This window comes from Bos javanicus, chromosome 25 (genome assembly GCF_032452875.1).
Source record: "Bos javanicus breed banteng chromosome 25, ARS-OSU_banteng_1.0, whole genome shotgun sequence".
In the NCBI taxonomy this organism is placed as follows: Eukaryota; Metazoa; Chordata; class Mammalia; order Artiodactyla; family Bovidae; genus Bos; species Bos javanicus.
Window position 1 is genome coordinate 19,106,865 of NC_083892.1, and position 23,575 is coordinate 19,130,439.

A 23,575-nucleotide genomic window follows, 5' to 3' on the forward strand; every position below is an offset into this window, starting at 1 on the left:
TGGGACCTGGGCAAAGTCTGTATGGTTCAGTAATCAAAGTGATTGGCACAGTAACTAGGATAAGAATCACTTAATCTGTGATCAAGTCAGCTCCTCCTGTTCCTCTGTCTCCACAGTACCTTCAGTTTCTCTGAGACACTCTTATTTTTTTGTCTTTTGGCCAGAAATCACTCACTTCCTTGTTTGCCTGCCACTGAAAGTTCAGAAGTACCAATTCTGGTTTTGGTCTTATATCCCCTGGCTACTCTTCCTGTTTCACGCAAAGTGAGGGAACTTAAAACACCTCTTAGTATTAATGTAACACACAGCACATCTTTATTTTTCTTGAAGTCAATTCTGACTTTGATAGTCCAATGAGACTGTTAAAATTACTGCATAGGAAGGAAATTCTGACATACTGCAATATGGATGAACTTTGAAGACATTTTATGCTAAGTGAAATAAGTCAGTCACTATCACAGGTAAGGGTTTCCACTTATATGAAGGACTAGAGATTATGAAATACTAGGTTATGATGGTTGTACAACAGTGTGAATGTGATTGCTGCCATTGAAGTGTACATCTAAAAATGGTAAATTTTATATTATGCATATTTTATGATAATTAAAAGTTCATAGCCTTTTAGTTACCCATGCCATGGTAGTAAATGGCACCAAGGGAAAAACCTTATAAGTACTATAATTTTTCTGATTTTATTCATGATAAGCAGACATAGGTTAATAATTTTGATGAAAGCTAGGATTCAAACTCAAGAAGATTAACTTCTGATCTCAGATTTTTAGTTACTATGCCCTACTATCCACACCATGAGGAAAAAGTTATGACTGTTTAAATACACTTAATGCTTAGTATAGAACAAGGCACAAAAAATGTATTAAATAAGCAGTAAATATTCAACAACTTTATATTTTGTGAGAATTTCTCTCAGAATCTGTCAAAATAATAATTGATATTTTGTTTTTTTAATTGGAATATTATTGATTTACACTGTAGTGTTAGTTTCTGCTATACAACAAAGTGAATCAGCTATATGTATATATATGTGTGTGTGTGTGTGTGCGTATCTTTTGAACCTCCCTCCAAACCCACCCTCCCATCCCACCCCTCTAGGTCATTACAGAGCACCAAGCTGAGCTCCTTGTGCTATACAGTAGCTTCCCACTAGCTATCTATTTTACATGTAATAATGTATGTATAGCAATGCTACTCTTTCAGTTCATTCCCCCCTCCTTTTAATAACTAATATTTTGCATTTACAGTTTACATTTTTCTTTGTGAACATGAAGTTGCAACTTACTGATCTTTGCATCTCTATTGTCTAATATTACATATTTGAAGATCATTAGGTGTGAATTTAATGAATTAATATAAAACAAGAACAGATAAGTATTTATTTCAAGCTTTTTAAAAGATTATCTTTTAAAGTTGATGAAAAGAGTAGAACAGTGAAGTAATCATTTTACTTGACTAAACAACATTTTGGCAGGTAATGTAAATTTTAAAAATTTCTTCTTTTTTAGTGTTGAACTTTCATTCTTTGTGGTAAAATGGATACCTTGTGGCTTAACCAGTTTGCCATCCTCCTCTGGAAAAATTTCATATTAAAGGTAAGTGGAGGTATCTTTGAGAAATGGCTGTAAAGCCTAATGAATTTGAAAATAAAATTTTTTAAATTTATTTATTTTAATTAGAGGCTAATTACTTTACAATATTGTATTGGTTTTGCCATACATCAACATGAATCCGCCACGGGTGTACACGTGTTCCCAATCCTGAACCCCTCTCCTACCTCTCTCCCCATACCATCCCTCTGGGTCATCCCAGTGCACCAGCCCCAAGCATCCTGTATCCTGCATGAAACATGGACTGCCGATTCGTTTTATAAATGTTTCAATGCCATTCTCCCAAATCATCCCCCCCCACTCTCCCACAGAGTCCAAAAGACTGTTCTATACATCTGTGTCTCTTTTGCTGTCTCGCATACAGGGTTATCATTACCATCTTTCTAAATTCCATATATATGCATTAGTATACTGTATTGGTATTTTTCTTTCTGGCTTACTTCACTCTGTATAATCAGCTCCAGTTTCAACCACCTCATTAGAACTGATTCAAATGTATTCTTTTTAATGGCTGAGTAATACTCCATTGTGTATATGTACCACAGCTTTCTTATCCATTCATCTGCTGATGGACATCTAGGTCGCTACCGTGTCTTGGCTATTATAAACAGTGCTGCGATGAACCTTGGGGTACACGTGTCTCTTTCAATTCTGGTTTCCTCAGTGTGTATGCCCAACAGTGGGATCGCTGGGTCATCTGGCAGTTCTATTTCCAGTTTTTTAAGGAATCTCCACACTGTTCTCCATAGTGGCTGTACTAGTTTGCATTCCCACCAACAGTGTAAGAGGGTTCCCTTTTCTCCACACCCTCTCCAGCATTTATTACTTGTAAAATTTTAATAATTCCTTCATTTCATTTCAGTTTATGGGTATTTTTCCTTATCGTTCGATGACTGAAGGTAGATTTCTAAATCTGAAGAGTATCAATAGGGCAAACCAATAAAATCAATAGTGAAATGAGAAAAGGGTGAAAAAGACAATCCAGAGAACCATTCATTTTGTAGAATGAAGTTGAATGATATATATGTGTAATTGTATCCATGTATGTACACAAGTGTAAATACACACATACACACATATAATACTCTAAAATTAATTAGTATGATTTTGTTTCTCTTGTAGAAACGGAAGATGGGGTCTTTAATTGTGGAAATTTCCATGACAGTGCTCTTCTGTACATTGATTTTGCTTCTGCGCAAACATTCCAAAAGGGAATTTACACAAGCTACTCTTTTCCAGTCTCTTCCCTTGAATAAACTTCCCGCTTTCCTCACTAATAAGAAAAAGGACTATGAATTGGTTTACGTGCCTTCTGGAAGTGATGCGGCAAAAAATATTACTGAGAAAGTGAAAGATGATTTAAATGCCAACCTTACAGGTTAGAAATTGTGATGTTTAAAATATTTTTTTGGAATGATTATTAAATTGTTGTAGAGAAGGCATGTTTCAGTGACCCTTATAACTTGTACATTAATCTCAAATATAATATTATGAACTTTGTAAAAAAAAAATATCAAACACACCTAAACAAAATATACTGTTTAGAATTAGATGACAAGTTATATAATTCGAAATCTTCTTTGTCTCTGATTGCACTTGAATTAGGGTAAGTTCCTGAGTATGTCAAAAGAACACAAAGCCTCACAATAAATTGGGTAGTTTTTTCCTGGATGCATAAACTTTACTTGAGGTCACTGATTTTACATTTTGTAAAATATATTATGTAAGTGTGATGTAAGATTGTGTTTGTTTAGAATTATAGAAAACTTATACAATTCTTATGTCCTTACACTCTCCTTACTCTGCAACTAATTTCTCTTCTTTGTCCCCCACAGTTAAAAATACTTTCAGAAATTTGACAAGAATCCCTTCAGTCTTGTCTCATGCTTTTACATATGTGTGTTCATGGATTTATCCTGTTATATGTTTTTAAAATTATACTTTTATTTTTTTCATTTCAAGGGTTTTGAGATGGGAGAGAAAGGTAGATGCTATATACTTTGTCATCTAAGTGACCATCTTTAAAAATTAAAGTGTTATATTTATGTAACTTAACGTGAAATTCCCATCAATTTTTAAAATATAAACCATGACTCTCCAAAGAACTTTGGTGCTTATGATGGGCTGGTTTAGGTTACCTTTCAAGTACCCCTGTTTGTGGAGGTAGAGGACAGAGAACAGGTTGCTACTTCTTATCCTTTCCTATTATGGGTCCATCAGTGAAAAAGTTTAAGACACATGGTCATTCAGTCATATTGAGGCCATCATGAGAGAGTGTTGCTGAAGACTGGAATAGAGATCTGATGAATTGAAGGTACATGTCTCATTATAAACTGCTAACTTAAAAGAAAGGAAGCTGAGAAAATTTCCTCCTCCTGATGATTTCTGATACATTCTTTTATTTTCAGTTGAACTAACTCCTTAGCAAAATAGCCTAATGACTATAAGATAGACTTAAAAGTATTTATTTGGAAAACTTCCACATTCAGTTTTTACTGCTATTCTGAAGAATTATAACTTAAGTAAAACACCTTACTAGGGGCTCCAATCAGGATGGTGGAGCAGAAGGACATGGAGCTAACCTCATGCCACAGATACACTAAAAATACATCTACTGGACTTCCCTGGTGGTTCAGTGATTAAGAATTTGCCTGCCAATGCCTGGAAAATCCATGGACAGAGGAGCCTGGTAGGCTGCCTGCCAATGCCTGGAAAATCCCATGGACAGAGGAGCCTGGTAGGCTCCTCTGGGTCGCTAAGAGTCAGACACGACTGAACGACTTCACTTTCACTTTTCACTTTCATGCATTGGAGAAGGAAATGGCAACCCACTCCAGTGTTCTTGCCTGGAGAATCCCAGGGACGGGGGAGCCTGGTGGGCTGCCATCTATGGGGTCACACAGAGTCGGACATGACTGAAGCAACTTAGCAGCAGCAGCAGCAGCAGCAGCAGCAGCAGGCAACATGGGTTTGATCCCTGGTTTGGGAAGATATCATATGCTGTGGGGCAGCTATGCCTGTGTGCCGCAGCTACTCAGCCCACACACCCTAGAGCCTGCAAGCCACAACTGCTAAGTTCATGCACTGCAGCTACTGAAGTCCACATGCCCTCGAGCCCATGCTCCACAATAAGAGGAGCCACTGCAACAAGAGAAGCCCACACATTACAGCTAGAAAGTAGCCCCTGCTCACCACAACTAGAGAAAACCCACATACAGCAATGAAGGGCCTGTGCCCCTGATAGGTGGCTGAAAAACAGGAAAGATTCTCATACCAAGGGAAGCCCCCTCATGGGTGGGGAGATCAGCTGGGACAGAAAGGGAGCATCAGAGTCTCAGAGGAGAGCACAAGAACCAGCTTGTGGTAGGTGGGCAGAGCAGAGAAAGACCTGAACAGATGGGCTGTGCCATTGTCCTGAACTCTTCAGCTTGAGACACATGTCCATGGTACAGACAAGGGCTGGGTGCTGAACTTGGTGTTTAGAGGACAGACCCAGGGAGAGGATTTCTATTGGCTGCACAGAGACAGCCAAAAGGGGCTGGAGTGTGGTAAGGCAGTAACCAGGGGTGTTTGAGGAAGAAGTCTGGGCCTACTATAGAAGCGTGGTCAACAGGCCACTGTTAAGTGGAGCTTGAAGGAAGGGGTAGGGTTGCCAATGCAGCTTCTTTCTCCATGTGCTGGCCCTGGTCTTTATGGGCTCTGGGCTCCCACGCCCCAGCCACCTCCTTGGCAGGCTCTGGGAACAGACTTCAGTGGTTTACCCACTGCAGAGGCAAGGCTGAAACCACAGCTGAGCTGCAGGGGCAGTGGGACCTAGGAAGCAAGGCTGAAATCTCTTCCCACAGCTGTGCAAGTCTCGGATTTACATATCTGCCCATCACCAGTTTGTAAATTCAGCATCTGTAGGACATCTGAGTGGACAATAGGTGCTCCTATGGAGAGAACAGGTCTGGCCTTAGCAGCTGTGTATTTGTGGGCACATACATAGCGGGGCAGGGTCAGGATAGAGTCTGGGCTGGCTGCATAGCTCTCACAAGCAGGTCTAGGTGCATGACTACTGCAGTCTTAGAACCTGCCTTCAGCGTATCTGCATTGATGGCCTTGTGAAAACAACACGTGAGGGACACCAGGGCTGATTGCCAGCATTCCCAAGATTGAGATGGGGCCAAGGGCAGTGCCAGAAACAGTGCACTTTGTGAGCCCACATAATGGGTGACAGGTGGCACAACAGAGTATACTCATCCAGTGAACGGCCCTGGCAGAATACTCAGTGGTTCTATCCTCGTGGGAGAGCCCTAATCCAGCATACCTCATACTGCAGAAACAGCTCAGAAATGAATCTGGGGGCTTCTACTCCAGCAACTAGGGAACAGAACCAGCCTTGACAGGGCAGTGACAACCACAGAGTAAAAGAAGATAACCTGATCAGTAACCAGTGTAGGCTCTAGTCACCGCAATGCCAGTCACACTTTCTATTAGGAGGATAATGGCCAGCACACACTGAAGAAAGAGGTGGCAGACAGCTACACTAAAAAATAATTCTCACACCAAAAATGGTTAAATCCACACAGGTTATGCAGAGGGACTCCTACACAAAAATAGCCCTCTAAAACCACAGTAAATAATTGTTTCTCCTAAACTCATTGAGCAAGAGAAGTATAAGTAAAATGAAGAGGCAGAGGAACCACTCCCAATTAAAAGATCATGTATGAAACGAGTTGCCAGTCCAGGTTCGATGCATGATACTGGATGCTTGGGGCTGGTGCACTGGGACGACCCAGAGGGACGGTATGGGGAGGGAGGAGGGAGGAGGGTTCAGGATGGGGAACACATGTATACCTGTGGCGGATTCATTTTGATATTTGGCAAAACCAATACAATACTGTAAAGTTTAAAAATAAAAAAAAATTTAAGTAGGATTGCCATCACATTAAAAAGAAAAAGAACAAATAAAACATAAAGTCAGCAGAAGGAAGGAGATAATAAAATTAGAGAGGAAAGAAATAAAATAGAGATTAAAAAAACAGTAAAATCAAGAGCTGGTTCTTTGAAGAGTAAACAAAGTTGACAAACCTCTGTCCAGGCTCATCAAGAAGGAAAGAGAAAAGACCCAAATAAACAAAATAAGAAATGAAAGAGGAGAAATCACAACTGATGCCACAGAATTACAAAAAACCATAAGAGAATTTTTTTTTCTTTTTTTTTTTTCTTTAATAGAAAATTATTTAATTAGTATACATGTGTTCCCCATCCTGAACCCTCCTCCCTCCCCACACCATCCCTCTGGGTCTTCCCAGTGCACCAGCCCCAAGCATCCAGCATCGGGCATTGAACCTGGACTGGCATCTCGTTTCATACATGACATTTCACATGTTTCAATGCCATTCTCCCAAATCTTCCCACCCTCTCCCTCTCCCACAGAGTCCATAAGACTGTTCTATACATCAGTGTCTCTTTTGCTGTCTCGTGTACAGGGTTATCGTTACCATCTTTCTAAATTCCATATATATGCGTTAGTATACTGTATTGGTGTTTTTCCTTCTGGCTTACTTCACTCTGTATAATAGGCTCCAGTTTCATCCACCTCATTAGAACTGATTCAAATGTATTCTTTTTAATGGCTGAGTAATACTCCATTGTGTATATGTACCACAGCTTTCTTATCCATTCATCTGCTGATGGACATCTAGGTTGCTTCCATGTCCTGGCTATTATAAACAGTGCTGCGATGAACATTGGGGTACACGTGTCTCTTTCCCTTCTGGTTTCCTCAGTGTGTATGCCCAGCAGTGGGATTGCTGGGTCATAAGGCAGTTCTATTTCCAGTTTTTTAAGGAATCTCCACACTGTTCTCCATAGTGGCTGTACTAGTTTGCATTCCCACCAACAGTGTAAGAGGGTTCCCTTTTCTCCACACCCTCTCCAGCATTTATTATTTGTAGACTTTTGGATCGCAGCCATTCTGACTGGTGTGAAATGGTACCTCATAGTGGTTTTGATTTGCATTTCTCTGATAATGAGTGATGTTGAGCATCTTTTCATGTGTTTGTTAGCCATCTGTATGTCTTCTTTGGAGAAATGTCTATTTAGATCTTTGGCCCATTTTTTGATTGGGTCATTTATTTTTCTGAAGTTGAGCTGTAGGAGTTGCTTGTATATTTTTGAGATTAGTTGTTTGTCGGTTGCTTCATTTGCTATTATTTTCTCCCATTCTGAAGGCTGTCTTTTCACCTTGCTAATAGTTTCCTTTGACGTGCAGAAGCTTTTAAGTTTAATTAGGTCCCATTTGTTTATCTTTACTTTTATTTCCAATATTCTGGGAGGTGGATCATAGAGGATCCTGCTGTGATGTATGTCAGAGAGTGTTTTGCCTATGTTCTCCTCTAAGCGATTATACAACAAACAAATTTTACAACCTAGAAGAAATGGACAACTTTTAAGAAACATACAACCCACCAAAAAGAAATCAATAAAAAAGTTGATAAATTCAACAGATCAATCTCTAGAAGTAAAATAGTACTCTTAAGAAAAACTTCCCTCCAAACAAAAGTCAGGGATCAGATGTCTTTCAGGAGAATTCTACCAGACATACAAAGAAGTACTTATACCAATCATTCTTGAACTCTTCCAAAAGATTGAAGAAGAAGGAATGCTTCCAAAGACATTCTGTGAAGACACCATCACCCTGATAGCAAAACCTGATAAAGACACTAGCATAAAAGAAAATTACAGGCCAATATATTATATTTGATGAATACATAGGCAAAAATTCTCAAAGAAGTTAAGAAAAGCAAATGTAAATAAACAATTCCCTTAAAATCACATAAAAAATATTGACCAAGGAGATGAAAGATTTATATGCTGATAACTATGAAACATCAATAAAGGAAACTGAAGATAATTCAAAGAAAGGCAAAGATATCCCACACTCTTGGATTGGAAGAATTAATCTTGTTAAAACAGGCATACTACCCAAAGCAATCTATGGATTTGATGTGATCCTTATCAAATTACCCACAGAACTAGAACAAATTATTTTAAAATTTACCTGGAAACATAACAGACTGAGAATTACCAATGCAATCTTGATGGAAAAGAACAAAGCAGGAGGCATAACCCTTCCAGTCATCAGACAACAGTGCAAAGCTAAAGTCATGAAAACAGCGTGGTATTCACCAAAACATAGACCATGAATCACTGGAACAGAATAGAGAAAAATAAACTCACACACCTATGGACAATTAATCCTTGACAAAGAGGTAGAATATACAACGAGGAAAAGACATTGTCTTCAGCAAGTGGTATTGGAAAAGCTGGACAGCCACGTGTAAATCAAAGAAGTTACAACACATCCTCACACCATGCACAAAAATAACTCAAAATGACTTAAAAACTTAAATGTAAGAGGACACCATAAAACTCCTAGAAGAGAATGTAGGCAAATGACATAAAGTATACCAATATTTTCTCAGGTCAGCCTCCCAAGGCAATAAAAATAAAAGCAAAAATAAACAAATGGAAGCTAATCAAACTTATAAACTTTTGTACAGCAAAGGAAATCATAAACAAAATGTAAAGGCTGGGAGGATTGCAAATAATGCAACTGACAAAGCCTTAATTTCCAAAACATACTAATAGCTCATACAACTCAACAACAAAAAATCAAAAGTCAATCAAAAAATGGGGAGAAGATCTAAATAGACATTTCTCCAAGGAAAACATACAAATGGCCTAAAACCCATGAAAAGATGCTCAAAACATTGCTAATTATTAGAGAAATGGAGATTAAAAACTGTAATGAGTTATCATCTCACAATTGTCAGAATGGACATTATTTAATAGTCTACAAATAACAAATATTGGTGAGGTTGTGAACAAAAAGAAACTCTTACACTGTTGGTAGAAATGCAAATTGGTTCAGCCAGTATGGAAAACAGTATGGAGGTTCCTGAAAAAACTAAAAACAGAGTTTCCACATAGTAGGCAATTCCACTCCTGGTAGCATGTACCCAGACAAAACTGTAATTCAAAAAGACACATGCACCCATATGTTCATTGTAGCACTATTTACAGTAACCAAGAGGAAACAAACTAAATGTTCATTGACACATGTATGAGTGAAGAAGATGTCATATATATATATAATAAGACATTATATATAGTATATGTATGCCATTATCCATATGTCATTATATGTATACATATATAATGCAAAATTACTCAGTCTTAAAAAATAATGAAATAATGTCATTTGGAGCAACATGGGTAAACTTAGACCTTATCATACTAAGAGAAGTAAGTCAGAGAGAGAAAGACCAATACCATATGCTATAATACGTGGAATCTAAAACAACACAAAGAAATATGTCTATGAAATCAAATAGACTCACAAACAGAAAAGAGATTTGTCATTGCCAAGGGGGAGGAGGGTAGAGGATGGAAGGATTGGGAATTTGGGATTAGCAGATGCAAACTAGTATATACAGAATGTATAATGAATAAGGACATACCACACAGCTCAGGAAAATATATTCAGTATACTGTGATATACAATAATGGAAAAGAATCAGTTCAGTTTAGTTCAGTTGCTCCAGTCTTGTCCAGCTCTTTGTGATCCTATGGACTGCAGCATTCCAGGCTTTCCTGTCCATCACCAACTCCCAGAGCTTGTTCAAACTCATGTCCATCAAGTCGGTGATGCCATCAAACCATCTCATCCTCTGTCATCCCCTTCTCCTTCTGCCTTCAATCTTTCCCAGCATCAGAGTCTTTTCCAATGAGTCAGTTCTTCGCATCAGGTGGCCAAAGTATTGGAGTTTAAGCTTCAGCATCAGTGCTTCCAGTGAATATTTAGGACTGGACTGTGAATACTGGATTGGGTTGCCATGCCCTCCTCCAGGGAATCTTTCTGACCCAGAGATCAAACCTACATTGCTTATGTCTCCTGCATTGGCAGGCCAGTTCTTTACCACTGGTGCCACCTTATAGCAATTAATTTTAAAAAGCCTAATATATCAATCTTCTCCTTTGAGTTTATTGTTCTTTGTGTTCTGTTTGGAAAACTTACCCTCCCTGACATGGGTATTTCGGGGATTTTTTTGTTTTGCTTAGATATCTACAATTTATAAGGAACTTTTTTTTTATGATATGAGATTTCATTTATTCCCATTTGTATATTCATTTGACTTCTTACTTTTTAATGGAAAAGACCACTCTTTACCTACTACTCTTTATTTCCACTTTTATCATAAATTAATTTTCTGTATATTCATGAATGTATTAATGAGTTCTACTGGTCTATTTGTATAGCCAGTGTCAGTCTGATTCTATCTTAATCACTATAATTTTATCATGTTCTGATAACCTGTAGGGGAAGCTGTCTCACCTTGTTCTTCAGCCTTGTATTTCTATACAAATTTAAGAATCAGCTTCTAACATTACATAAAAATTCTATTTGGAATTTTATTAGAGTTGCATTGGCTCTGTATGTCAATTTTTACATTTTCACAATGTGGCTTTCTTTAAATCCTTGAACACGGATATCAATTTTTAAAAACTTATTTCTTAATATGCTATTTATGTTTCTTGATATAGAGGCTATCAAAGACTTTAATATCTTTTTTACATTGATGTTGTTCAGTTGCTAAGTTGCCACTGACTCTTTGCAACCCCATGGACTGCAGCATTCCAGGCTTCCCTGTCCTTCACTAGTTCCCTGAGTTTGCTTGAACTCCTGTCCATTGAAGTGGTGATGCCACCCAACCACTTCATCCTCTGTTGTCCGCTTTTCCTCCTGCTCTCAGTCTTTCCAGTATCAGGGTCTTTTGCAGTGAATCAGCACTTCACATTAAAGGACCAACGTATTAGAGCTTCAGGTTCAGCATCAGTCCTTCCAATGAAAATCCAGGGTTGATTTCCTTTAGGATTGACTAGGTTTGATCTCCTTTCAGTCCTAGGGACCCTCAAGAGTCTTCTCCAGCACTACAGTTCAAAATCATCAGTTCTTCAACACACAGTCTCTATGTTCCAACTCTCACATCCCCACATGATTATTGGAAAAATCATAGCTTTGACAGTGTGTAGTCATTTTTCAGCAAAGTGATGTCTCTGCTTTTTAATACGCTGTGTAGGTTTTTCATAGCTTTCCTTCCAAGGAGCAAGTGTCTTTTAATTTCATAGTTGCAGTCACCATCCACAGTGATTTTGGAGCCCCCCAAAATAAAATCTATCACTGCTTAATCTTTTTCCCCACCTATTTGCCACGAAGTGATGGAACCAGATGCCAAGATCGTAGTTTTTTGAATGTTGAGTTTTAAGCTAGCTTTTTCACTCTCCTCTTTCACCTTCCCCAGGAGGCTTTAGTTCCTCTTTGCTTTCAGCCATTAGAGTGGTATCATCTGCATATCTGAAACTGTTGGCATTTCTCCCAGCAATCTTGGTTCCAGCTTGTGATCCATCCAGCCTGGCATTTTGCATGATGTCAGTCAGTTCATTAGGCCAGTCATGTCTGACTCTTTGTAACCTCATGTACTGCTGCACACCAGGCTTCTCTATCACCAACTCCCAGAGTTTGTTCAGACTCATGTCCATGGAGTCAGTGATGCCATCCAACCAACTTGTCCTCTGTCATCCCCTTCTCCTCCTGCCTTCAATCTTTCCCAGCATCAGAGTCTTTTCCAATGAGTCAGTTCTTCCCATCAGGTGACCAAAGTATTGGAGCTTCAGCATCAGTCCTTCCAATGAATAGTCACAGTTGATTCCCTTTAGGACTGACTGCTTTGATCTCCTTGCAGTCCAAGGGACTTTCATGAGTCTTCTCCAACATCACAGTTCAAAAGCATCAATTCTTTGATGCTTAGCTTTCTTTATGGTCCAACTCTCACATCCATACATGACTATTGGAAAAACCATAGCTTTGACTAGATGAACTTTTGTTGGCAAAATAATGTCTCTGCTTTTTAATATGCTGTCTAGGTTGGTCATAGCTTTTCTTCCAAGGAGCAAGTGTCTTTTAATTTCATGGCTGCAGTCATCATCTGCAGTGGTTTTGGAGCCCCCCAAAATTAAGTCTGCCACTGTTTCCACTGTTTCCCCATCTATTTGCCATGAAGTGATGGGATCAGATGCCATGATCTTAGTCTTTGAATGCTGAGTTTTAAGTCAACTTTTTCACTCTCCTCTTTCACCCTCATTAAGAAGCTCTATAGTTCCTCTTTGCTTTCTGCCATAAGAGTGGTGTCATCTGCATATCTGAGGTTATTGATATTTCTCCTGGCAATCTTGATTCCAGCTTGTGCTTCGTCAAGCCTGACATTTTGCATGATGTACTCTGCATAAGTTAAATAAGCAGAGTAACATTCTATAGCCGTGATTTACTGCTTTCCCAACTTTGAACCAATCCATCATTCCATATTCGGTTCTGTTTCTTCTTGACCTGCACACAGGTTTCTCAGGAGGCAGGTAAGGTGGTCCAGTATTCCCACCCCTGTAAGAACTTTCCAGTTTGTTGTGATCCACACAGTCAAAGGCTTTGGTGTAGTCAGTGAAGCAGAAGTAAATTTTTTTCTAGAATTCTTTTGCTTTTTCTATTATCCAATGAATTATGGCAATTTGATCTCTGATTTCTCTTCCTTTTCTAAATCCAGCTTGTACATCTGGAAGTTCTCTGGCTTGAAGGATTTTGAGCATTACCTTGTGAGCATGTAACGTCAGCATTATTGTATGGTAGTTTGAGCATTCTTTGGCATTGCCTTTCTTTGGGATTGGAATGAAAACTGACCTTTTTCAGTCCTGTGGCCACTGCTGAGTTTTCCAAATTTGCTGCCATATTGAGTGCAGAACTTATCTGCATCATCTTTTAGAATTTGAAATAGCTCAGCTGCAATTCTATAACTTCCACTATCTTTGTTCATAGTAATTCTTCCTAAGACCCACTTGACTTCACACTCCAGGGTGTCTGACTCTCGGTGAGTGAGCACACCACTGTGGTTTTCCAGGTCATTAAGACCTTTTTTTTTACATAGTTCTTCTGTGTATTTTTGCCAACTTTTCTCAAATCTATTCTTCTTCTTCTCTTAGGCCCTTGCCATTTATGTCCTTTATTGTGCCCATCTTTGCATGAAATATTCCTTTGGTATCTCCAGTTTTCTCGAAGAGAACTTTAGTCTTTCCTGTTCTGTTGTTTTCCTTTATTTCTTGACATTGTTCAATTAAGAAGGCTATCTTATCTCTTCTTGCTATTTTCTGCAACACTGCATTCAGTTACATATATATATATTTTTTCTCCTCTCTTTTCATTTTCTTCTTTTCTCAGCTATTTTTAAGGCCTCCTCAGACAACCACTTTGCCTTCTTGAATTTCTTCTTCTTTGGGATGGTTTTGATCACCACCTCATGTACAATGTTATGAACCTCCTTCCATAGTTTTTCAGGCACTCTATCTACCAGACCTAATCCCTTGAATGTATTTGTCATTTCCACTGTATAATCATAAGGGATTTGATTTAGGTCATACTTGAATGGCCTAATGTTTTTCCCTACTTTCTTCAAGTTAAGCCTGAATTTTGCAGTAAGGAGCCCATGATTTGAGCCACATTCATCTCAAGGTCTTGTTTTTGATGACTGTATAAATTTTCTCCATATTTGGTGCAAAGAATATAATCAATATGATTTCGGTTTTGACCATCTCTTGACATCTATGCATAGAGTTGTCTCTTGTGTTTTTGGAAGAGAGTGTTTGCAATGACCAGTGTGTTATCTCAGAAAACTCTGTTAGCCTTTGCCCTGCTTAATTTTGTACTCCAAGGCCGAACTTGCCTGTTACCCCAGGTATCTCTTTACTTCTTACTTTGTATTCCAGTCTCCTTTGAGGGAAAGGACATCTTTTTTTCTTGTTAGTTCTAGAACATCTTGTTGGTCTTAATAGAACTGTTTAACTTCAGCTTCTTCAGCTTTATTGGTTAGGACATAGACTTGGATTACTGTGAGGTTGAAAAGTTTGTCTCGGAAATTTACCAAGATCATTCTGTCCTTTCTGAGACTGCATCCTCTTTTGTTGACTGTGAGAGCTACTCTTTTTCTTCCAAGGGATTCTTGCCCACAATTAGATATAATGATTATCTGAATTAAATTCATCGATTACTGTCCATTTTTTCCCCACTGATTTCCTAAAATGTCGATGTTCACTCTTGCCATCTCTTCCTTGACTACATCCGATTTACCTTGATTCATGGACCTAACATTCCAGGTTCCTATGCAATATTGTTGTTTATAGCATCAGACTTACTTTCATCCACATCCACAACTGAGAGTCATTTCCACTGTGGCCCAGCTTCTTCATTCTTTCTGGAGCCATTTCTCTACTCTTCCTCAGTAGCATATTGGGCACCTACCAACTTGTGGGGATCATCTTCCAGTATCATTACTTTTTGCCTTTTCATACTGTTCATGGGGTTTTCAAGGCAATGAAACTGGAGTAGTTTGCCATTCCCTTCTTCAGGGGACCATGTTTTGTCAGAACTCTCCACCATGACCCATCCGTCTTGGGTGCCCATGCACAGCATGGCTCATAGCTTCATTGTACCCAAGGCTGTGATCCATATGATCATTTTGGTTAGCAGTGATTGTGGTTTTTAATTCCTATGAAAATTCTTCAGTCAGTTAAGTTACTTGTATGTGTGTGATTGAGTATGAGTGGCTTTGTGAGAGTGTATTTCCAAATTTCATACAGATTCACTTGTGAATGAGAAATATAATTGAAAATGTAGTTTTATTCTACAACTTAAGGTTAGTCTCTGAAATATCATACTTCCCACAGAAATAAATGTCATTTCTCTTCACCTTTTTTTCTTTAAATCACTAGATTTCAAAACACAATAGAAAATTCTCCTGTCCCAGTTTACCTTAATATACAGTTATTGTAATGGTTAAACAGTATTCAAAATATCATATACAGTTTATAATACATAATAATTTTGTGTACCCCAGATATTCATGAGGACATCTGTGATGGCAATATTTGAGTAATAATGTTCTAAATTTTATAATACTATGGCAGGATTACGGTATTTATGGTAATGATAGGAAGATAGGAATAATCATTAGACATTTTGCATTTGTATGATGCTTGTTTTTCTCTGTACAGTTCGAGGCTTTCCTTCAGAAGAAGATTTTGAAAAGTATATTAAATATGAAAATCAGTCTGTTCTTGTGCTGGCTGCTATAATATTTGATCATGAATTCAAAAACAGTAATGACAGATTGCCACTTAAGGTAGGAAAGTTTTATCTAAAGACTTTATATTTCAAAGCTTCGGGGGTTTAATGAAATGAAGGTAACATCATGATTTTATAAACGGCAAAAATTATAACTTGCTCAAGATAATAACTGCTGTATATAAGAGCAGGAATTTGAATCTATTAATAGTTCCAACTTATTTTAATACCTATGCTTTTAGTCATCACATTATGCTGATAAGAATAAAACTGGACCTTAAGGTCTTGTGGCTCCCCTGGTAGCTCAGTTGGTAAAGAACCTGCCTGCAGTGCAGGAGACCCCTGTTTGATCCCTGGGTCTGGAAGATCTGCTGGAGAAGGGATAGGCTACCCACTCCACTATTCTTGGGCTTCCCTGGTGGCTCAGCTGGTAAAGAATCTGCCTGCAATGCAGGAGACGTGGGTTCTATCCCTGGGTTGGGAAGATCCCCTGGAGGAGGACATGGTAACCCACTCCAGTATTCTGCCCTGAGAATTCCACGGACTGTATAGTCCATGGGGTCGCAAAGAGTTGGACATGACTAAGCTACTCTCACCCACTCTTAAGGTCTTGTATTCAGAAAAATGAAGTAATAGGAACTTTAGTAAGGATATTTATTTTGCCAATCTACCTGGCCAGGTAGATGTTTCCAGTCCTGCAAACTGTGGTTAAGAAAATAATAATATAGATACATAAAAAATATGGGCAGCAATATCTGTTACCTGTTTATATATCTCTGGAATTTCAGATAGTACGTACCTATATATGATATTTAAACTTTTTAGTGTGTTGATTTTAAGTGTAATTCCCATTCTGACTTTGCATGTAAAGTCAAGTTTATAATAAAGCTGTTACTATGTGAACATTAAACAAACGCAAAAGCAGCCCAACTCATGTCTGGAAATCTTTTGCCTGTGGCAGCTTTAATTACTGGGATTGTGAACTTTAGAAGGAGTTTCTCTGCCCTCTTGTTAGGACAATTGCCTGCTAAATACCTCTTTTTTTTTGCACTTGGTATCATGCTTTACTATATTGTTGCTACATATCCAAAGAGGTGATTGCTTTAACTTTGAGAATTCTAATTCTCTCTCTGGTGGCCATGGAAGCTTCTGTAATGCCACTACTAGCTAATTTGCATGTCCTTTAAATATTTTGAGTTTGATCTTTAAAATAAAGGCAGATACATATACACTGGCAAGGGCTTTCCAGTGGCTCAGCGGTGAAGAATCTGCCTGCAGTGCAGTAGTCACAGGAGTTGCAGGTTCGATCCCTGGGTGGGGAAGATCCCCTGCAGGAGGACATGGCAACCCACCCCAGTATTCTTACCTGGAGAATTCCATGGACAGAGGAGTCTGGTGGACTACAGTTCATTGGGCCACAAAGAGTCAGACACAACTGAAGCTACTTAGCATGCACGCATACACTGGCAGATTCCAATAGGAAAGGCTTCTTTCTTTTGAATAAATTACTTAAATTTCTCTTCTAAATCTCTAGTAACAGCTCTTAGGCCTTAGCCAGGTTGCATCGGAATTAGGACACCTGCAGCCACTGAAGAAGACTCTCATAACATTGCTCAAGGTAGAGTGTTTTGAACCTGGTAACTTGGTGTGTCTCTTTACCAGAGAGAGACATTCTACGTAGGGTTGAGACAAATGATCAAACTGCAGTATCTGTGCATAGAGCCAGATCCAGCATTTAAGAGGCAAGTATTTGCCAGGAGAAGGGAAGAAACTCACTTTATTCTTTTCATATATGTCTACTTTATGTTAATTATTGCCTCAAAAAAAGTGCTTGTGCTTATATAACTTCATTGGTATATGTGGATCCCCTGACCCAAATATCAAGTAACTTTGGTACAGTTGCAAACTTCATTTTTGTTGTTGATTCTCTGTGTCTAGCATTTTAAATGTATTCCTGAAAATTTTTCCACCAGGTTATTTTCCCAGATATCTGTTCCCTTTTTCTACACTTTACCAAACAAAATTTCTTATCTCTGCTTTCTGACTTCATGGATAATGTAGACCTACTATACTCCTTTTTTCCTCAACCCGTGGCTCTTATGTAGCTGAACTATATATGTTAGCTGAATTTCCCAGGCAAAAGTTACTCTATCCACATGGATACCACAACAATTCATTAAGAACACAGAAAAGATCAGGTTCCTCTGCTATGTTAAAGACATCAGGGGTGCTCCATTGACTACAGAAGTTTCTTTGCACAGGATACAAGGCCATCGGTGACCTGTTTCTGAATACCCTTCCAGCCCCATTTTTGTCTCTTCTTTCTCTGAAATTTATGTTATAGCAATATTGAACCAGTAGCAGTTCTTTGCATGTACTATGTTATCTCTTGCTCCTCTGCCTTTGGTCACTTTATCCTCTTTTTGAGAGGGAATGTGTTCTCTAGAGGTCCTTCATTTTCTTTGGATAGTTGTCATCCATTGTAGAAAACTCTTGGTGTAAGTGCAAGTGTCCTCTTCCCTCCTCTGTGCTCCCTTAACACTTTTTGAGATCTCTGAGATCAAGGATTGTGTACTAAGATATTTAAGCATGCTGTAACGAGTTAAAACTTTGTTTATAAATGACTGAATTATGTGAATTTTTACCTAGACATAGTGCAGGTGCCTGTTCCTTCTCCCTTTCTCTGTTCTGCTTCCTTGATCGTTGGTGACGGTAATCTTTTGTCTTGTTAAGCTACTCAGATTCTACTATAATTTACCCTTTTAGTTTACTTATCTCTTCAGACACAGTGAATAATTATTTTTTCATTTAATACTTAAAATAGGCAACATTCAGCATTTAAATGTAATCATCCCTCCTCTTCTTCATCTGGGTTTTTCCTTATGTGTCACTCATTATTTTGAAGAGGGAGGTATACTTTTGCCCTACTGTATTTGGCTAACATGATGGGAAATGAAATAATAGAACTTTCTGAATTTTCACCAGTTGTTGCTGTTGTTTAGTCGCTAAGTGGTGACCGACTTTTTAAGACCCCATGGACTATAGCCCACAAGGCTCCTCTGTCTATGGGATTTCCCAGACAAGAATACTGGAGTGAGTTGCAATTTCCTTCTCCAGGGGATCTTCCAACCCAGGGATCATACCTGCATCTCCTACATTAGCAGGTGTATTCTTTACCACTGAGCTACCAGGGAAGACACCAGAGAAATTGTTGTTTAATCACTGAGTCATGTTCACCTCTTTGTGACCCCATGGGCTGGAGCCTGCCAGACGTCTCTGTCTGTGGGATTTCCCAGACAAGAATGCTGAAGTGGGTTGCCATTTCTTTCTCCCACCAGGGAAGTAGGCAGGTCAGTTCTCCGTGTAGAAAATTCATTCATAATGATCAAAGAAGGTACCACTACTGTGTCTTTGAAACTCAAATGCAAAAGGCCATGGAGATAAAAGAGGAAACATGTAAATTTAGTCAATTTTAAATTATGACTGTGATTATAGGATGTGAGTCCTGTACTTGTTCCCTGTTGACAGTGATACTGTCGTTTCTCCTCATTTAGAATTCTACATTGCTCACTTGTCCTCAAAACACAACTTTTAACTTTGTATTTTATGTACCTTTCATGGCTAGTATTTGCTTTTTGATGTTTATTGACTTAAAATATTTGTTTTCTATTATTGTTCATTCTAGGTAAAATATCGTCTGCGTTTCCATTCTATAAAAAACACTCCGTGGTTTACAGAACTTCTCTTTCCAGTAAATCCCTCTCGAGGACCCAGGAACCCGAGTTCCACAGAAGGGGGAAGTCCTGGTGAGCATATCCTTAAGCACACTTAATTATTATTTTGGTTGTCCAGTCTGGCAGTCATTTAACAGTTTTTTTCAACATGTGAGAAATGTGTTTCTTTGTGAATTGTGACAGCAAGTTTTTTAAATTTAGTTTTTATGGTAAAACAAGCATATAGAAAACGTTATATGTTTGGAAAACTCAACAGTGGCCACAGGACTGGAAAAGGTCAGTTTTCATTCCAATCCCAGAGAAAGGCAATGCCAAAGAATGCTCAAACTACCGCACAATTGCACTCATCTCACACGCTAGTAAAATAATGCTTAAAATTCTCTAAGCCAGGCTTCAACAGTATGTGAACCATAAACTTCCAGAAGTTCAAGCTGGATTTAGAAAAGGTAGAGGAACCAGAGATCAAATTGTCAACATCTGTTGGATCATTGAAAAAGCAAGAGAGTTCCAGAAAAACATCTACTTCTACTTTATTGACTATGCCAAAGCCTTTGACCGTGTGGATCACAACAAACTCTGGAAAATTCTTAAAGAGATGAGAATACCAGACCACCTTACCTGCCTCTTGGAAAACCTGTATGCAGGTCAAGAAGCAACAGCTAGAACTGGACATGGAACAACAAACTGGTTCCAAATTGGGAAAGGAGTACATCAAGGCTGTATATTGGCACTGTGCTTATTTAACTTATATGCAGAGTACATCATGAGAAACACTGGGCTGGAAGAACCACAAGCTGGAATCAAGATTGCTGGGACATATATCAATAACTTCAGATATGCAGATGACACCACCCTTATGGTAGAAAGTGAGGAACTAAAGAGCCTCTTGATGAAAGTGAAAGAGGAGAGTGAAAAAGTTGGCTTAAAACTCAACATTCAGAAAACTAAGATCATAGCATCCAGTCCCATCACTTGATGGCAAATAGATGGGGAAACAGTGAAAAACAGTGACAGACTTTATTTTCTTGGGCTCCAAAATCACTGCAGATGGTGACTGCAGCCATGAAATTAAAAGACGCTTACTCCTTGGAAGAAAAGTTATGACTAACCTAGACAGCGTATTGAAAAGCAGAGACATTACTTTGCCAACAAAGGTTTGTCTAGTCAAAGCTATTGTTTTTCCAGTGGTCATGTATGGATGTGAGAGTTGGATTATAAAGAAAGCTGAGCGTCAAAGAATTGATGCTTTTGAACTGTGGTGTTGGAGAAGACTCTTAAGAGTCACTTGGACTGCAAAGAGATCAAACCAGTCCATAGTAAAGGAAATCAGTCCTGAATATTCATTGGAAGGACTGATGCTGAAGCTTAAGCTCCAATACTCTGGCCACCTGATGGGAAGAACTGACTCATTTGAAATGACACTTATGCTGGGAAAGATTGAAGGTGGGAAGAGAAGGGGAGGACAGAGAATGAGATGGTTGGATGGCATCACTGACTCAATGGACATGAGTTTGAACTCTGGGAGTTGGTGATAGACAGGAAGGCCTGGCGTGCCGCAGTCCATGGGGTCGCAGAGTTGGATATGACTGAGTGACTGAACTGAACTGAACTGATACACTTGGAAAGTATCTTTGTATTACCTTCGATCATTTCCTGAACTTTTATCAATGTATATGCATGAATTTATTTAGTCGTTTTTGGTAAATGTTCACTGTGCTGACATAGACATGTCTTCATTTACTAACACTGTTTGCATGCTTATGGTTCCTGTATTATTTTGGGGCAGTTATTTTGATGAATGATGTTTCATTATGCAATGGTAGTTTTAAATTGTTTTTAAATTACATAGGTTAACTTTAGGGATAAAAAAACAACAGAAAGTGAAAGTGAAGTCTCTCAGTTGTGTCCGACTCTTTGTGACCCCATGGACTGTAGCCTACCAGGCTCCTCAGTCCATGGAATTTTCCAGGCAAGAGTACTGGAGTGGGTTGCCATTTCCTTCTCCAGGGGATCTTCCCAACCCAGGGATCAAACCCGGGTCTCCTGCACTGCAGGCAGATGCTTTACCATCTGAGCCATCAGGGAAGCACCCACCCCCCCCCCCAAAACAAACAAACAAACACAAAATAGAGGACTTGAATTAACTAACAATCCTGAGAATTTGTCTTTACTGAATTATTCAGCAGAAGACAAAAGCTATGTGTAGTTTACCATTATCAAGAACATGATGATATATCAGTATGACAGACTACTGTGTAGTGATAAAAAATAATCATCATCAAACCTGATAAATACAGAACCATACGGATAGAATTACAAAAATGTATAATGGTCTGTATAAAAATTAGAATGGCTGTCTAAAAATAAAGAAAGTTAGAGTGGTGGGATTGTGTAGTGTCTTGTCATTTTTATCAAAAACACTGAGTATTTCTCTAACCAAAAGTGGCCTTTTTAAAAATTAGTATGCTGCATCCTAAGTATAGTTGTGAGAGTAGGTTAATTGAAAAGTGCATGATCTTAGTGGGAAAATAGTAGTTTAAAACCAAAAAGAAGCTTTGGTCCCATAAAAACATTTAAATATATGCTATTCCTCAAGGGAGGCTTTCCTTAAAAAACCTACTATAAAGAAAGAAAGTTTAGACAGATTTCACCTATTGAATGATACTGTGTAGCAAATTAATATTAAAAACTGGTATGAAGAGATAGTCTCCTTGTAAATGACATTATAGTATAGTGACTGGGAGTCAAGTGATTTGATGTTTCTTTCTCAGACTCTGTTAGTCAGTACCTTTATGAGCTTAAACACACTGGATCAAGTTTCTTAAGGTGAAAAATGAGTATTTGGAGTAAGTGATCTTTTAAATCCCCTTCAACAGTGAAAATCTATGGTATTAACTATTAGGACCTGGACCAGTTAAATCAGCTAAGTGGTAGAAGAGATGATCAGAATTAGTTCAGTGAAATTTGAGTGTGATATTTACAAAAATTGTAATAAGAGTATTAAACATGAGATCCATTTTCTTAAGTGTACAACAAAGGTATATTATTGTGTAGCAGATCTCCAGAACTATTTAATCTTGTAAAAATAAAACCCTGCACCAATTAAGCAACAACTCCTCATTTTCCCCTCCTTCCAGCCCTTGGAGACCACCATTCTATTTTATGTTTCTATGACTTTGACTACTCTAGATATTTCATTTAAGTGGAATCATGCATTAATTGTATTTTTGTGCATAATGTCCTCAAGACTTATCCATCTTGTAGCATATAACAGAATTTTATTCTTTTTCAAGGCTGAATAATATTCCATCATAGGTCATTTCAGTTCAGTTGCTCAGTCGTGTGCAAATATTTGTGACCCCATGGGCTTTTGCAGCATGCCAGGCTTCCTGTCCATCACCAACTCATGGAGCTTGCTCAAACTCATGTCCAGAAAGTCAATGATGTCATTCAACCGCCTCATCCTCCATCGTCTCCTCCTCCTGCCTTCAATCTTTCCCAGCATTAAGGTCTTTTCAAATGAATCAGTTCCTCACATCAGGTGGCCAAAGTACTGGGGCTTCAGCTTCAGCATCAGTCCTTCCAACGAATATTCAGGACTTACTTCCTTTAGGATTGACTGGTTTGATCTCCTTGCAGTCCAATGGACTCTCAGGAGTCTTCTCCAACACACAGTTCAAAAGCATCAGTTCTTTGGCACTCAGCTTTCTTTATGGTCCAACTCTCACATCCATACATGACTACTGGAAAAACCATAGCTTTGACTAGATGAACTTTTGTTGGCAAAATAATGTCTCTGCTTTTTAATATGCTGTCTAGGTTGGTCACAGCTTTTCTTCCAAGGAGCAAGCATCTTTTAATTTCATGGCTGTTGTTGCCATCTGCAGTGATTTTAGAGCCCAAGAAAATAAAGTCTGTCATTGTTTCCATTGTTTCCTCACCTATTTTCCATGAAGTGATGGGATCAGATGCCATGATCTTAATCTTTTGAATGCTGGGTTTTAAGC

The 23,575-nt window shown here is 38.6% G+C and overlaps 1 protein-coding gene across 2 annotated transcripts in view; it reads left to right on the top strand.

Moving 5' to 3' along the window:
- LOC133238360 (phospholipid-transporting ATPase ABCA3-like) overlaps nucleotides 1-23,575 on the top strand; it is a 75,623-nt gene that overhangs the window by 31,716 nt on the left and 20,332 nt on the right. For both annotated transcript variants that reach the window (XM_061401370.1, XM_061401371.1), the window contains exons 2-5: nucleotides 1,521-1,607; nucleotides 2,745-3,000; nucleotides 15,765-15,892; nucleotides 19,520-19,640. In XM_061401370.1, coding sequence (XP_061257354.1) covers nucleotides 1,548-1,607; nucleotides 2,745-3,000; nucleotides 15,765-15,892; nucleotides 19,520-19,640 — 565 coding nt within the window. In that variant the 5' untranslated portion in view covers nucleotides 1,521-1,547. The remainder of the gene's footprint in view (nucleotides 1-1,520; nucleotides 1,608-2,744; nucleotides 3,001-15,764; nucleotides 15,893-19,519; nucleotides 19,641-23,575) is intronic.